This window comes from Doryrhamphus excisus, chromosome 3 (genome assembly GCF_030265055.1).
Source record: "Doryrhamphus excisus isolate RoL2022-K1 chromosome 3, RoL_Dexc_1.0, whole genome shotgun sequence".
Taxonomy (NCBI): Eukaryota; Metazoa; Chordata; class Actinopteri; order Syngnathiformes; family Syngnathidae; genus Doryrhamphus; species Doryrhamphus excisus.
Window position 1 is genome coordinate 26,403,240 of NC_080468.1, and position 16,628 is coordinate 26,419,867.

General features: G+C 43.4%; 1 protein-coding gene across 6 annotated transcripts in view; it reads left to right on the forward strand.

Annotated features, from left to right (window-relative positions):
• svep1 (sushi, von Willebrand factor type A, EGF and pentraxin domain containing 1) overlaps nt 1-16,628 on the forward strand; it is a 61,044-nt gene that overhangs the window by 25,713 nt on the left and 18,703 nt on the right. For 3 of the 6 annotated variants that reach the window (XR_009128992.1, XM_058066490.1, XM_058066492.1), the window contains exons 4-22: nt 2,730-2,888; nt 4,568-4,747; nt 6,420-6,599; nt 7,758-7,952; nt 9,216-9,334; nt 9,406-9,535; nt 9,973-10,083; nt 12,511-12,642; nt 12,734-12,925; nt 13,670-13,791; nt 13,857-13,962; nt 14,029-14,205; nt 14,271-14,504; nt 14,574-14,735; nt 14,802-14,963; nt 15,927-16,088; nt 16,170-16,258; nt 16,328-16,424; nt 16,498-16,611. Coding sequence is in view for 5 of the 6 variants with exons in the window: in XM_058066490.1 (XP_057922473.1) it covers nt 2,730-2,888; nt 4,568-4,747; nt 6,420-6,599; nt 7,758-7,952; nt 9,216-9,334; nt 9,406-9,535; nt 9,973-10,083; nt 12,511-12,642; nt 12,734-12,925; nt 13,670-13,791; nt 13,857-13,962; nt 14,029-14,205; nt 14,271-14,504; nt 14,574-14,735; nt 14,802-14,963; nt 15,927-16,088; nt 16,170-16,258; nt 16,328-16,424; nt 16,498-16,611 (2,823 nt within the window). In the remaining variant the exon portion in view is untranslated. Of the gene's footprint in view, nt 1-2,729; nt 2,889-4,567; nt 4,748-6,419; nt 6,600-7,757; nt 7,953-9,215; nt 9,335-9,405; nt 9,536-9,972; nt 10,084-12,510; nt 12,643-12,733; nt 12,926-13,669; nt 13,792-13,856; nt 13,963-14,028; nt 14,206-14,270; nt 14,505-14,573; nt 14,736-14,801; nt 14,964-15,926; nt 16,089-16,169; nt 16,259-16,327; nt 16,425-16,497; nt 16,612-16,628 lie in introns of those variants that run through there. The other 3 variants (XM_058066491.1, XM_058066493.1, XM_058066494.1) reach the window with 3 other exon arrangements.

Sequence of the window (16,628 nt, forward strand, 5' to 3'; positions counted from 1 at the left end):
AAAATACACCAGCGGCTGTCATCTTACTGGATATAACAGAAGAAATCGATGCACACACACCTGATGCCGCATTTCACTGCATGTGACATGAAGTCAGAAGCTGTGCTCGCGCGGAATAAAACATTCCGACAGGACTCCCCCGTCAGAACCTTGCGTTAACGTTTGCGGGCCAGACTATACACTTTAATTGTCCATTTCCACTGTCTATTTATGCACCCGAAAGGCACATGTTCAGTCTCAGCGAAGAGCGGAACGTTTTCTCTTGCAAAACTCTGGAATTTAAGAGCCGACTCGATAGAATGTGTGGCGTGAGAGGGCCTTTGACCACAGGAGAGCAGACCTCAGTGCAGACGGAGTGTTCGGAACATGCCTGCTTTGTTATCCGCTTTTCATCCTCCTGGTTGCAGTGAGCTAGAACATCAATGTCAAGACTTTTTGTTGCTGCGTAAATCCTGCATTTCTTAAATCCATTTTTGTGCCCATTAGACTTGTTCTGGGAAGCTCTCAAATTAGCAGTTGATGTTCAAACCGTGACATAGCAGAATTTTGATCCCCATCTGGAATCGGCAGGCTTCGGGTTGCAGAATAAAATAAACCAGATGATGACTCGGACCAGATGTGCAGACATATTTCAGTCGGTAACATGAAATTGTGAGATTTGGTGCCTTTCAATTAAATAATTTGTGTTGAAGATAAGAGGTGGGAAGCAGTGTGTGTAATTGCACCGTGTGTGTTTTCCAGCATGTGTTTGTGGATCTTGTGGCAATGGGCATACGAATGAATACGGACCTACGAATGTGACCCTCTTTGATGAAAGCACCCTCTCCATGTCGGTCACTGTGGTCCCTCTGGATAAACCTTTCGTGTTGGTCCCAGTCTGTTTTTAGACTGGTCTAATCGAACGCAGTGTGACCCGAGAGAGAGCAAACTTTCTCGTGTGATTGTAAGTTTGGCTCCTCGCTTATGATGGGCCTGGACGTTTGTTTGCTTCTTCCTTTTGGACTTCTGACTTTTTCCTCAGAGAACCATTTTTTAGTTATAGCCGTGAAATGTACTGAAGTTGTGTTGAACCTGACATTATTACGACAAAGTGTTAGGGAGGCTGAATTTGCTTATCCCTATGGAGGAGGTCATTATTTATCCCTCCCATGTAAAATGTATTGGCATGTTGTCTTAGACTGTTTAAAAGTGCTGTTAGTAAGCTACTGGGAACAAGCTGTTCCCAGTATAGCATAGCCATATTAGCTACAGCGCTATCGTTTCACAGAAACATCATGCTGGGTTTGACTATTCACTGAAGAAAAAAACTACAGTCATGGCCAAACATTTTGGGAATAACACAAGTACTGTGGTGCCTTGGTCTGTTCCAGAAGGTCCGACTCAAACCAAGATGGACTGTAACCAAAGCAAATTTTCCCATAGAAAATCATGCAAGTCCAATTAATCCGTTCCAGACACCCAAATATGTTAACACAAAACCCATTTTATAGAAAATAATTATAGCTGTGCATGCAGAAAATGATGCAAAAATAATTACAAGTGAACAACTGAAAGAAAAGTGTCCTGTTTGAATGATGACTTTAGTGAATGCTCTAGGAATGGTTAAGTATTACAAATCCCATCAAATCTGCCGTTGAGAGTTTTTTTTTCTGCATACTTTTCTCTCTCTGTCTCTCTAAAATGGTTAAATATGTGTGTGGGTGTGGACACAAACAAGATGAAATCCTGCTTTTAATCAATAGAAATTACGTTTTCAATATATCGTTGCACATGTCTAATTAGTCTCAAATCTCTGAGAGCAGTCATGAAGTGTTTTCCCCCCATAATAAGTCATGATCATACTGGTAAGGAAGCTTGATTCATATAATCAATGTGCCCTTGATGACTTCACACTACTCAGCTAGCCATTTGAAAGTAACTTTTCAGAGCCTGATAAGACTGGTTCACATTCTGTCCTCTGGAAAAGAATTGATGGATGACTAATGAAAAAACTTTGGACAGGCCTCACATGACTGACTGTGGCCATGTGGATCAGAAACATACTGATTGACGTCTGAGTGTGCACGTGCTGGTCAAAATTGGTTGAAAAATTTGTTAGCTTGCTGTGCCAGCTGGCTTCGAATAACTGAAGAATTTACATTTTGCAGTGTTGGATCCTAAGCAGGTTCTCAGTACAGCTTCAAAATGTGTGTCATCCAAACACATCAAATCATGTTATAGTTACGTATACTGATGGTGAGTCGATATTCATTTTGTGGATTTTGTTATACATCAGTAAATGACAATAGCATTAAGTTACTACAGGTATTTTATGGTAAATTTGAACATGCATCAGATTACAATTGAGTGCATCACATACTCAGTTCTCAGTTCCACATGTCCAAAAGGAGTAGGAAGAAGCAAAGCTTATTAAATCCTACCCCTCCATCTGGTACTTTTACAATCAGTAACTGTTACATTTGTTCACTTCCTGCTTTCCATAATACAGTTTAAGGTTTTTTTTTGGGTTTTTTTTTTTAAATAATGCACCTCGTACCGAAGTACGAGGTGATATGACCATACAATGACATAATGGGTACCATAGTAACTGTCAATATTTTAGATTACTATAACATCTGACTGCACCACCTTTTGCAGTTCGTATTTAACTCCTGTCGTATAGAGGATCTTTAACAAGCGTTTTTGCAGTAACTTCTTAAAACAGCCTCTGTCTTTTTCTTTTTACAAAGCATGCCCACCTGGCACCTACAAATCAGAGGGAGCGCCAGGCGGTGTGAGCACCTGCCTTCTATGCCCGGACCAGCATCACACCTCCCAGCCTGGCAGTACCTCCCTCAGCGACTGCATCTGCAAGCCGGGCTACCAGCAAGTGGGCGTGACCTGCCAGGGTAAGAGGATGTGTTCATGTCGTCTTCCCAAAGACTCTGCCATTCTGCAGATGTCTGCATCGTGAGAAATGTTAACCGCTAATTGCGCCACACAACAAGATTTATGGTGGAAGTTGTGTATTTGAGCTGAGCATTTGGCATCACTGACGAAGAAAGCCGCATTGCTTGATTTAGCAGTGGCATTAGTGGTGTATTGTAGCCTTTTGAACTGTTATTGACGACTGACATTAGAGTCTTTAGACATTCGGAGCGTTTTATCTGGTTGGCGCTGCAGGCAAATTCTAGCTAATGACACATGTATGCATTTGCTCTTTTTGGTGGTGGAAAGGTGTTTGTTGGGCCCCAATTATGCAAGAGCTCCTCTGACCCACTCCGTGTGTGCGTCTGACCACACTGTAAAAAAACAGGCTTCATCAGTGAGCTACAGACTGGGGAGCTTTAAGTTTGATTATTTAGTTTTTAATCAACTAATCAAGAATGTGACTAATGTTAGCACTGTAGTTCACATATGCTAGTGTAAGGTGATTTTGATATCTGGCATGTGATACTCAAATGATATTTGAAGTTTACTCAAAGATGCCTTATAACACGGGTGTCCAAACTAGTTCCGAAATTGATTTCCTTTTACATAAAATTTGATGTAATTATTTGCACAGTTGCACATCAAACCATTTACCATAAAGAGAGTCCCCATACTTATTATACGTAGATAAAAACTTATTCTAGCTGCGGTTAAATGTGATTAATTCTGAATTAACTATGTCAAAAATTAATTATTCACAATCAAATATTTTAATTAATGGACAGCCGTTCTTATTATGGAGTTTGCAAATCAATGACAGCAACAACATTAAATTAAAAACACTAATTGAATACAGAACCACCATCCACCGGAGCCTGGAGTTTTTCAGAGAGGTTGTGTACTACAAATATGCACATTAGCACTTACTAAAATCCTAAACTCTTACTTTTATGCATTCCCCCATAGTATCAGCATTTGGGAGCAAATATGAGGTAAAAGAAAAATAGAGTATAGCAGGCGGTGCGTTCAAGGATCCTAAAACAGGGACAAATCGCTGCTAATTATTGCCAAAATTAATATCCCTTTAGTTTACATACAATTTGATGTTTAGTGTTGTAGTTGCTTATGAAATGGTTTACAACAGAGATTCCCTACTCACTACAGATAGCTGCGATTAAGTGTGATTAATTATGAGTTAAATATGGACAAAATGCAATGAATCGCAATTAAGTATTTTAATCGTTGGACAACTCTCATTTTTTATACAGTTTATGTCAGCTTTTTTTCAAAATTTGTGTCAAATAAAATCATAAAATTTACTTTTAAATTTATTTTACAAAATTATTTTTTCCGTAAATATTTGGACTTTATTCTGCTGATATTTCAATTATTTTTGTTTTCTTGTTAGATTATATTTTTAGATTGACAGCCTCTGACCTCAAATGGCCCCCTGGCCACACTTTGGACACCATTGTTTTAAACTGTCTAAATTCCAGCGTCAAGGCTGTATTGTGGGCTACATATTTCCAATACACTATTGTGGGACCTCTGTCACTTAAATAAAGTATTGATATAGGAACTTTTAAAAGAAATGATTTATTGCAGCTGCTTGTGATGCATTGTTGTTGTTTGCCTTCAACTCTTGTTGTCATTCCAGTGGTCTACTGCTCCCCGCTTCCTCCTCCGCAAAATGGCTTCTTCATCCAGAATGTATGTAACAACCACTTTGATGCGGCCTGTGGCGTGAAGTGCCAGCCGGGATTCGAGCTCCAAGGAACGGGCATCAGACTGTGTCAGGCCGACGGCACCTGGTCGGGCTCCCCGGCCATTTGTAAAGGTCAGTTTTGCTTCCCTTGCAGCACATTGTCATTCATTCCCATTGCAAACTTTGCAAAAAATTCCTCCGCAAATCGATTTTCCGTCCGGCTTTCTACAAGGTCTCAAACTGAGGTCATGTGTGGAGAGACCACATTTTAGTGGTAGACTACTTTGTAGACGAGTCCTCGCTCTCTGCACCACAGATGTTCCGAGGAAGAAAAGGTAGGCAGGGTCCAATTAAAGAGGGGGGTTCAGGAAGGACACACCAACAGGAAGGAATGTTATAGGGGAGGGGAAGCTTGTACAGATGAGTGTCAGGCAGTTCAAGAAGTCAGAAAGGAAAGAAAAGGAGAGGAAGACGGCGTTAGAAAGGTCAAAAGATTTAATGAGAAAAATGCATTTTAAGGGGAAAAACTGCAACAGCATGACTCAGACAAACCGAGACACTTAAACATTGAAGATTTATAGTATGTGGCATAGTGTATATCTTTGCTGTATGATGTTACACTTCGTCAACTCTTTTGTAGGACCTCCCAGCTTGTTAGGCCCGAGGGAGGGGGTCTCCACGGAACCGCCTGTCTGTCTGTTGCTAGTGAAATAGAGACATAACACATTACATGCCCTTTTTTTTTAAACCTCCCCATAATTCTTCATCGGGACTTTAACACTTTGCATGAAATAGTAAGTCTCTCTGATTCAGTGCCACTCCATAAATAGCAGCAAATAACAGTTTGAAATATGTCTCAGAGGTCTCACAAAGATTATATTGGAAGTGTTTTGTACAAAATCGAGCCTTAGTTCATTTTAGTAAGCCCTTTGAGGAAAAGGTGTTAAGGCTGGGTTTAACTTTCTGCACTAACGAGCGGAGAGACTGTGTGTGTCTTTAAACTGCAGGGGGCAGTGTGTGGAAAACACATATCTAAACTACAGCGGAAGTAGTTTGCCATTGTTTACTCGACTTCCACGTCAAAAGAAAAAAACAAAACAACTAGATGGGGCGGCACGGCGGTCGAATGGTTAGCGCGCAAACCTCACAGCTAGGAGACCAGGGTTCAATTCCACCCTGTGGAGTTTGCATGTTCTCCCCGTGCATGCATGGGTTTTCTCCGGGTACTCCGGTTTCCTCCCACATTCCAAAAACATGCTAGGTTAATTGGCCACTCCAAATTGTCCATAGGTATGAATGTGAGTGTGAATGGTTGCTTAATTACAAACATTTGGAGTTGCGTGGAGCATGTCCAAATAATGAACACCAAACTCATCACATACCAACTTAACACTCACAAGGTACCTGAGAAATATACAATACAAGTTTAAAATAAAAAAAAAATATTTTTACATTTTTCCTCTAATGCATTTATTCTCAGCAAATCATTTCATTGGCTATTGCTGCAGAGGCGCTGCAATGACGTCAGCCTCCCTCTGGGTTTCTCTGGCTCCCTCTGGAGGACAGAGGCAGCATCAATGCCTGTCAAATAAAGAGATACCTGGTCCTCACTGACTGGTGCATGCCACAATATGCCATTTTAGGACGTGGACATGTGGGGCTTACATATGTACATATCTATTTTTCTCTTTAAATTCAGAAGGTGCAGCTTCCACTCGATCTTGAAAAGCCACTTTTGCATTACAGGGGACTATCTTGAGTACAGTATTATATTTTGATAATGGATGTTTGTTTGTGTGTGCAGCGCGTTCCTGTCCACCCTTGGCCAAGCCCCAGCACGGCTTCCTGAAGTGCAGCAATGGCAGCGCCTCCTTCCGGGCGGAGTGCCAGGTGGGCTGTGACCGAGGCTACAGAATAGAGGGGGGCCCCAGGATCACATGCCTGGCCAACTCCCAGTGGAGTGGACCCCTACCTCGGTGTGTGGGTAAGCCCTGGTCCTCTCCTTGCTGTGGTCGAACAATGCCACAATGCATCACCCTGTGTCTTTTTTTTTACTGTCCATCCGCATGCATGCAAAGCTGCAGTAACCACACTTGTACACAAATGTGTCCTCATAAGTGATGGTTGAGTTAAATTTGTTGCCGCCACGACGCACACACCAACCCAGCACACTTCCTCTCACTGACTCACTTCCAAACAAGCAACGAGACGCTTTTTTTTTTTTTTTTTTTACAACACCCATCTCACCCGCTTCCTGACAGCGCTCCCCATTTATCAAGCAACAAACACTGTACTCTGCAGCTTGTTTGTTTGTCCATCCTCAGCGCCTCCTCCCCTCCCAGACAGACTGTAATACGGCTACGCTGTTGGCTGCCGTTTCCCTTGAGCAACTTTCATGTTTGTTTACACAGTCGAAGAGTGAAAGATGATTGCTTCAACCTCCCTGAGAGGATCGAAATCTTCCATGTTTAATGTCAGAGAATTCCCCTTTTTATAACGAGAGAGCGGCAGAGTTAGAGAGCAGCCCAAAACTTTCATAAAAGGCCTCCAGTTCTCTTTATGACTCCTGAAAACAGCCTTCTTGTGTGTTGAGAGGCCTTACTTAAAAATCTAAAAACACCCAAAGCATTCATCAGGAGATTTTATCTTCTCTTCCTGTTTTCTCTTTTAAGTTACCTCTCATCAGTCATGCGTGGTTCTGCTAATGTTCATCAGTTTCCATCAATTTTCTATTCCACTTGTCCACATTAAGGCTCTGTCCCATACGACCCTTTCACTAGTCCGTCTCCCTCCATTTACATCAACAGCTAGCCATCTCTGTCTGTAAGCCAGCTGAGAAATGAATAAAATGAATACATTTTTCTGACGGAATTGTGCAGTGGGACAGAGACTTTAGAGTCAAAGCTTCAGTCTACCCTAGGTTCATAGGACACATATAGACAACCATTCACACTTAGCCTCTCCAATTAGCCTTTTAGGATGTGGGAGTACTCTGGACATAGCGTAAGAAAACCCAGAGGGCAACATGCATGCATGAGCATGCACACCATACAGAGATGTTCCAGCAGGGATTCGAACCTGTGATGTCCAAACCTCAGTTGTTCTGTTTTTTTCATCATCTATATGCCCCCCTGTCTCCCAGAGGTGCGTTGTCCGCCCATCGGGGCTCTAAAGAACATCCTACTGTCACCCCCTGCCTGTACGAGAAGGTCAGCGTCTCCAGGATCCGCCTGCATGCTCACCTGTCGGCAAGGGTACAGTCTCCAGGGAAACAGAAAGGCGGTGTGTCTCGGGTCTGGGAACTGGACGGCTAATGTCCATAAGGCGGTCTGCAAAGGTAAAGGCAGTGTGTGTGTGTGTGTGTGTGTGTGTGTGTGTGCACAATCATGGAGTGGCGGTGTGATAGATGTCCTCCGTTTCCTCCTTTGCCTGGTGAAGATGGTTCACTCGTAGAGAGGCACTGTTAATAAGGAAAGGAAGAGGTGTCGAACGCAACATTTACAACATTTAAAAGTGTCAGTGCCTCACCAGCCATTAACCTCACAGCATGTCACTGGTCACAGGCATCGCTTTTCTTGACAATATAAATACATGAATACCATTCATGAATCTAGTCTGCCTTGCTACAAGCTTCCAAAAATCATTGGCTTTTTATTTTTTGATGTCTTAGTTATGCTAAATTTGACCTTGGGAACTTAGCTTTCTCTTACGTGAGCTGGATCTGTGTTGTACATACATTTTAACCTTGCCTGGAGTCCACAAGCTGGTAACGGGTTGGCAGCTGTGTGTTGGACGTCGTAGTGGTGGTGGTGGTGTTGGCAGGTCTGTCGCAGCGTTGAGTTTTCACTGTAGCCACCTCTTAATTAGTCAGACGTGGCATTTCAAGCTGGTGCTCATAGTGCTTATGATGCAAGAACTCAGCCAGAAGGATAAAAAAGGCACCTGCAACTTTGAAACTCTAATTAATTCCAAGTGGCCTGCTACAGGGCCCTGCTAAAATAGGCTAAATAAGACAAGAAATAGTGCTGAGTGGAACACATAAAGTTAGTTAGTCATGTTGTTTGCTCAATGACATAAGCATCACTTCACATGTGTGTGATCTCATGCTGAGCTAATGGATGGAGACTGATAAGAGTTCTGCAATGAGTAATAATTCAAGGGGGTCAAGGATCAAGTGACATCACACTTACTCCAGCAAAAACAAAGATCAGGTGTGTGTGCATCTTGGAATGCACACACACTGAGATGACATGTTTAAAATGTAAGAATACTGTTTTAGCTTTAAAAGTCCCCTATTTATGACCCAATGTGATAAAAATACATCATCCCCCTCATGTGTTTCATCCACTTTTTGAGTATATATGAACTTGTGTTCACTTCACTGCAGGTTTTGAATCCGGATTGTAACTAATTTGGCTGTTGAAGCTTGTGCTTGTGCTACTGTAGCCACACAGCCACTGACGCCGCATGGTTAGGTTCTACTGTATTACTATGCTATTATTATGTCGTCCATGCTAGTCTTTATCACATATTTTTACTACTGAATGACAAAGATGCAGGGATCCACTGTATTAAGACATTTGGTTTTCTATGTCTTCAGATACTGAGCCACCATGGATCCAGTGCCCGGAGAGTATAGTCGCAGAAACAGATGACCGACGCAGCACCGCTCATGTCAACTGGACAGCCCCCACCGCCACCGACAACTCCAAAGAGGAGGTTTGATACCCTACAAACACATGCAAAATGAGGAAAAAAACTGTGTTTTCCTATTGCTGTTTTTCCTGCAGGTGGCCGTGCATGTGAAACCGGTGTACACTCCTCCGCAACTCTTCCCCATCGGAGTGGAGACCATCACCTACATCGCTGTGGACCGCTCGGGGAACCAGGCCAACTGCTCCTTCACGGTCACTGTCATTGGTGAGCATCGCCCTATCATGATGGAATCATCCTGTGGCTAGAATTCCCGGCTCCTACTGAAATGTTTTGAACAAATCCTGGTGTGTAACTGCCAGTAAGCGTAATTGTAGGCTGACACTTCCAGGAAATGTCCTACTATCTTAGTCACTGGAGTCGGTGACTGGGGTGTAGAAATCTGAGATTACTCAGGCATTCGTCTCAGCAGGTGCAAAAAAACAAAAAAACAGGGCTGTCCCTTGTCAACCGTAATCCCAGCAGTCAGGAGGAGAAAAGTCAAGAGTGGTAGCTGTGAACATTTCCATATGTTATGATAGCGGTGTTTTTATTGGAAACATGTGCTTCAGCAGTACTCTCTGTGTACACCTCTGCTCGTTAATGTGTTTTTTTGAATGCAATCATAATTTCTTTCTTTTCTTGTATTATTTTTATTTCTCTAGATACGGAGCCCCCAGTGATTGACAGGTGCAGGTCGCCTCCCACAGTCCAGGCCTCAGAAGACACAGACACGGCCGTTGTTTGGGAGGAGCCTGAGTTTTCCGACAACTCAGGTACATTTCTTCCCCCTCTCATGATGGATAATCAAGATCTTTTCCAGTGGCGGGAGAGATAATTTGTTGCTTTTTTGTTTCTGTGCATTTGACATGACAGAGACTGTGGACGAAAGATGGATTGTAATTGAGGGAGGGCGGGGGGGGGAATAGTGTTGAACTCAGGCTCCAGTGGCTGCCAATGTCATTAATGTTAAAACAGATGGCGGCAGCCAGAGGAAGCAGGTGTTTTTGCAATGAAAAATGCTCCTTCGGGGGAATTTGCACTCATTCCATTTATTTTTCACACAGTCAGCTGTTTAATTGTGTAAGCACGTACTTAAATGGGAGTCGCATTGCTCTGAATCAGCGTCAGCCTGATCATTTTTTAACTGAAATGATGTTCACTTCTTGTTCAAGGATGCCATACGTATACACGTGTATATTCATTCATCAACAGTGACGGTTGCAGTGGAGGGATACTGTGGAGAATACTCTGAGAATATGGGCTATTGGACCACGTAATTCATGCTGTTATGTATGACCGGGATCAGAGTTTGCTTCGCATTGCCAGCACTGAGGGTTGGACTCCACCAGGGCTGCCCTTCATCACCGATTGCGTTCATTACTTTTATGGACAGAATTTCTAGGTGCAGCCAGGACGTTGAGTGGGTTCCGGTCTGGTGGCTGCAGGATTGTGTCTCTGCTTTTTGCAGATGATGTGCTCCTGCTGGTTTCACCGAGCCATGACCTTCAACTCTCACTGGATTGGTTTGCAGCCGAGTGTGAAGCGGCTCAGATGAGAATCAGCACCTCCAAGTCTGAATTCATGGTTCTTGGGCAGAAAAGGGTGGAGTGCCATCTCCGGGTGCCACCTCCTTGGGGTCTTGTTCACGAGTGAGGGAAGGATGGAACGTGAGATCAATCTGCAGTAATGGGGTCTCTGCATGGGTCCATTGTGGTGAAGAGAGAGTTGATCTGAAATGCAAAGCTCTCAATTTACCCGTCGATCTACGTTACTAACGTCAACTACGGTCATAAGCTTTGGGTAGTGGTTGAAAGGACAAGATCGTAGGTATGAGCGGCCGAAATGACTTATCTACATTACTCTTCTACTCATGACTCTTCTACATTAAGAGGAGCAGCATGAGGTGGCTCGGGAAGACCCAGGACAGGTTGGAGAGACCATGTCTCTCAACTGACTTGGAATCTGCCAGGAGGAGCTGGATTAAATTCAATGTAGTTAATTTCAAAACTTTTTTAATGTGAGCCTGGTGGTCGGGGGAACCCTGGGATGGAAGATTTTTATTGCAAACCCTTAAAAACATCAGCTGTTATAGTGAGGATCAGAGAACAGACATTTATTTTGACAAGGCTCAAATGATGTTCATTTCTCCTCAAAGGAGTCCACACACACATTAGTAATTCGTGCATGATGGCCTGCGGAGGCCTTAATATGCATCCTTGGCTTCCTGTCTAGGCCACACCGCTATGCTCAGTATGTTGATGGAGGCTGACGCATCTGTAAAGGAACGCCAACTCTGCCAATGTGATGGACGGACTGCTTTCCTTTAGCAGCCATTGTGGTGACAGACAACTAACCAGACCTCTCCCGGTGTCATTTCTCCCTATGCATACTGTATAAATACTCTGTTTGTTCAACACACAACAGGCCCCACTCTCTTCACAGAGAAGTGGCCACCTGCCTGCAGAGGTAGACCACCTCTTTAGGCACACACACACACACACACACTGTAATAACAGACTGCGGTGGCTTCCCACGGGGCCGCACGACGTCAAGCCCGCGCAGCTTCAACGTCAATGTTTTGTTTTTCCAGGCCCACACCCCTGATGCCAGAGCTAAATATAGCCATGACTCGGTAGACAAGCACATAAATACACATGATACCTATAAGCTGTATTTATATATACTATATACTGTAAAAGGAGAAACACCAGACGGGTGTCAGCCCATTTGGAATGACGTTTGTACTGTAAGTGTTGCAATGGGGTCAGACATGAGGGGTTTTCCACACTCTCCCTTTAGTTCAACTCTTGAACCTAATATTTTTTACATGTGTAGGACCTCAAAGGGCATATCTTTCTCTCTCTTACATACACACACACACGCCAATACATCACTCTCGGAACACTTGCCTCTTCAATCCCTTATTTCATCTCATGACATGTCCATATATCACCAGTAAAGTTAGCAGTATATTAGGGGGAATGCATGTAGTCTTTGAAAAATATACTAAGATTAAGACTGCCCTCTACAGGACAAAAAGAGAATGCCTATATATGCCCTATGATATAGAGAAATACATATTTCATCCCCAAGCAGAATGTGAATTACTACATGGTGGAGAAACTCCCATCTTTCTTCTGTTCTTCGACTGTATTTACATGTGTTGTGTGATTATGATGAGTTTTACATCATTTGGACAGGTGGCCGACTCTCTGTGACTAGCACCCATCCTCCAGATTCACTGTTCCCAGTCGGAGAGACTCTGGTCCAGTACACCGCTACTGATGCTGCAGGAAACAACCGCACTTGCAACCTCACCGTCACTGTACGAGGTACAGAAATCTTATCATCTCACTGGATGTGTTTTTGTGTGCATCAGTGTTTATACATACTGCTATATTTGTATTTGTATTTTTTGTCCAGGCACCAATTGTGAGCAGCCGTATTCCCCAATAAACGGAGAGTTCATCTGCTTGGAGGAAGAGAAAGGCTTTAATTGTACCCTGCACTGTAAACCAGGCTACAGTTTCACTCAGGACGCAGTGCACAGCTACTTCTGTGCCCACAATGGTTTGTGGGAGCCACCCTACTCTGCAGACAGACCCGACTGCTCAGGTTAGGGCAACACAACATGCTCCAGTACAGGAATCAACACAGATTCACTGATTGTTGACGAGGGTAGCAGATGCTGAAGAACAGCAAAATGATTCCAGTATCTCATACAGAGTATCTGTGACTAATGACTTGCAGTAGGTCTTTAGGTCTCCTGTTATATAGAGCAGGGGTCCCCAACCACCAGAACCTGGCCCGGTTCGGCCCCGCCCACCAACCAGTACCGGGAAACTTTTAACATAAACCCTCACAACATTTTTTACACATTTTTTTTTATTTTATGGAATTTTATGGAAATTTTATGGACATCAGGTTTACAGTTTAAATGGATTATTGGTTTATGTTGTTATGTGCACCTGTTCCACCTTGGCCGACGGACCTTGAATGCAGCATCTAACCACGCTGCACAGATAGGCTACTATACTGAAGCCTGGGGGAGAAGCACTGATCTTTGACAAGCATTATTACAGTAGGTCCTTAAAAACTGCAGAGCCCTCCATTTATATAGAAGATCTTTGACTAATATTTTTGCAGTAAATCCTAGAAACAACAAAGTGCTTTAAAAACTTCATATAGAGGATCTTTGACTAACATTGTTACAGTAGGTCCTTAAAAACTGCAGAACCTTCCATTTATATAGAGGATCTTTGACTACAATAATCATATTACTTATTTCATTTATGACTTCCTATATATTTATCCATATCGTAAACGAACGTCCCTGTGCAAAAATGTTTTTATTACCAGTGAACCGAGTGGCCAACAATGGGCTAAAGCCATTCGAGATGCTGTTTAAAGCCTCTCGCTGTGACGACCTGGACCTGGTCAAGTCATTTACTGGACACTTCAACTCCAAACTGGGAAGCATGGTGAGAAGCAGTTACCTGTGGAATGTTTCCTTCCATGAACTCTGACATTTTTATGTTCTCTGCAGCTGCCAAATATTTGCAGCGGCGATGATGTCACTTGCAAACTGGAGGTGATGTCACAAGGCCACTGTCTGGAGTACAACTATGACTACGAGAATGGATTTTCCATAGGTAAACTGTGTTACGAGGGAAGCATCCTGTTGATTTGCTATACTAATAAGGTCTAATATCCATCAGCACCAGGAGGTTGGGGTCCTCAGGGCACACAAGACTATGCATACTTTGAGTCAGGCTTTGCTACAGGCGCCCGCCAGCAGGACAGCAGCCTAGAACCACGCCATCGCAGCAAGAGGCACAGAAAGATTCGGGGCCCCACCAGAGACCAGAAGATACAGATCTTTTTCAACATCACAGGTAGAATAAATAACCCTTTCTAAAGTGAATATTCAGTTCGCCTCCAAACTTTGGTTCTCTCCCAGCAAGCATCCCTCTCCCGCTGTCGAGGAACGATTCCATCGAGGTGGCCAATCAGCGAAGGCTCCTGCGAACCCTGGAGCAGCTAACCAATCGTCTGAAGCGAACGCTGGCCAGGCAGCCGCTGTCCAGCTTCCATTTGTCCTCCGAGATGATTGTCGCCGACCCCAAATCACTGGATAGCAAGAGGGCCTCGCTGTTCTGCAGACCGGGCTCGGTGCTCAAAGGAAGAATGTGTGGTGGGTTGGATGGGGCCGCTTTGATAATCTGTTTGTTTTTGCCGCCTCATCACTGTGCGCTTTTTGCAGTCCAATGCCCGGTGGGAACGTATTTCTCTCTGGAATATAATGAGTGTGAGAGCTGCTGGATAGGCTCCTACCAGGACCAGGAGGGTCAACTGGAGTGTAAATCCTGCCCTGCGGGGACCTCCACCGCCTACCTGCACTCTCGCAGCATGGCTGAATGCAAAGGTGTGACATGAACTCATTTCAAATCTGAATTCAAGTGCAAATGCTACATAATGTATGTGTTTTTAGGGCAGTGTAAACCCGGCAGTCACTCTCTGAACGGCTTGGAGATATGCGAGTCATGTCCACTTGGTCACTTCCAGCCCGGTTATGGTGCCAGAGAATGTTTGGTCTGTCCTGACGACACCTCCACCGTCACCAGAGGAGCTGTGGATGAGATGGAGTGTGGAGGTGACACAGTTTCTTTCTTTCATGCCATTGTGTCATCATTTAAGCCATTTCTATATACTTACTTACGGTACTTGAGTTTGTCTAAAATGGCAAGAAAAGGTGACACATTTGAACTAAAATGTCCCATTGAAAATGCAATTTTTGATCCCACATTAATCCTAAATTAAAGTCATCAAATACTTGATATGGTAATATGGACTCCTAGTTTTCAGTTTTTCATTTATTTCATTATCTACCAGATGGCACTACTTTTCCGCAGTCAAAGCATGCAGCAAAATGTGACACATTTGTTCCTTGTGACAAAAAAAAGCATTGCAACATTGTATTTGGTAATGGTAATGGTTTTATTTCACTTGAACATGCATCAGATTACAATTGAGTGCATCACATAATCAGTTCACAGTTCCACATGTCCAAAAGGAGTAGGAAGAAGCAAAGCTAATTAAATCCTACCCCTCCATCTGGTACTTTTACAATCAGTAACTGTTACATTTGTTCACTTCCTGCTTTCCATAATACAGTTTTTTTTTTTTTTTAGTAGAGTTTTTAGTTTACTGATCTTTTTTGCAGTACATTTAGCGAGTGAAGATTGCTTTTATAGTTATGACCCCATATTTCCACACAATAAGTAAGATATGGTAGAACCAGAGAGCAATAAAGAGTGTGGAGTGATTTCTGATTGAGAACAAGTTTTGCTTTGTTCAATACTGAAATATTTCTGGCCACCTTATGTTGTATATTTGTAATATGAGGTTTCCAGCTCATATTTTCATCTATTGTGATTCCCAGAAATGTATTTTTGTGTCAACTAGATGGCACTACTCCCCCCCAAAATGATCATATTTATGTTGGATAATGATGTGTATGTTAAGAATTGTTTTGGGATTTTTTTGTCATTTGACTCAAATGTATGAATGAATACTAAAACCTGCTTTTCATCAAAGCCTCAATTCTCTCCCACAGTCCCGTGTTCATCAGGTCATTTCTCCCGTACGGGCCTCGTTCCCTGCTACGCTTGCCCAAGAGATTATTACCAACCTGATCATGGACGCTCTTATTGCCTGTCCTGCCCTTTTTATGGCACTACCACGGTTACCGGGGCGACCACTATTCAACACTGCTCCAGTAAGTCTTGTAGTTAAACATGTCCGTATTTGGCTCTGCTGACACAGTCTGGTTTTATTTTTTCGTGGGTGTTATCCTCAGGTTTTGGCTCCAGCTTCCTCCCCAAAGAGGAGAGTGTAACTGCCGCTCCAGAGGTGGAGGTCAGTGAGGACTACCAAGCCAGCAGCCAGGTCTGCCGCCTGTTTATTTTATTCTCCCTGTGCTGTGAGGTTTACCTCATCCAGATCTGCTCCTTCCAGGTTTTCCATGAGTGCTTTCTGAATCCCTGTCAAAATAAGGGAATGTGTGAGGAGGTCGGGGCTGGCTACGTTTGCACCTGCATGCCTGGATTCACAGGTGCATATTCACTTAGGTAGGCTTTCTCATGGACATCATTATCACTCCATCTCTTTGTTTCTCCCCTCCACAGGGGCCAAGTGTGAGATGGACGTGGATGAGTGCGACTCGGCTCCATGTCTGAATGGAGGCCGGTGTAAGGATGGCATGGGAGAATTCCAGTGTGAGTGCAAACCTGGATACGTAGGTAAGGCACCGCAAAAA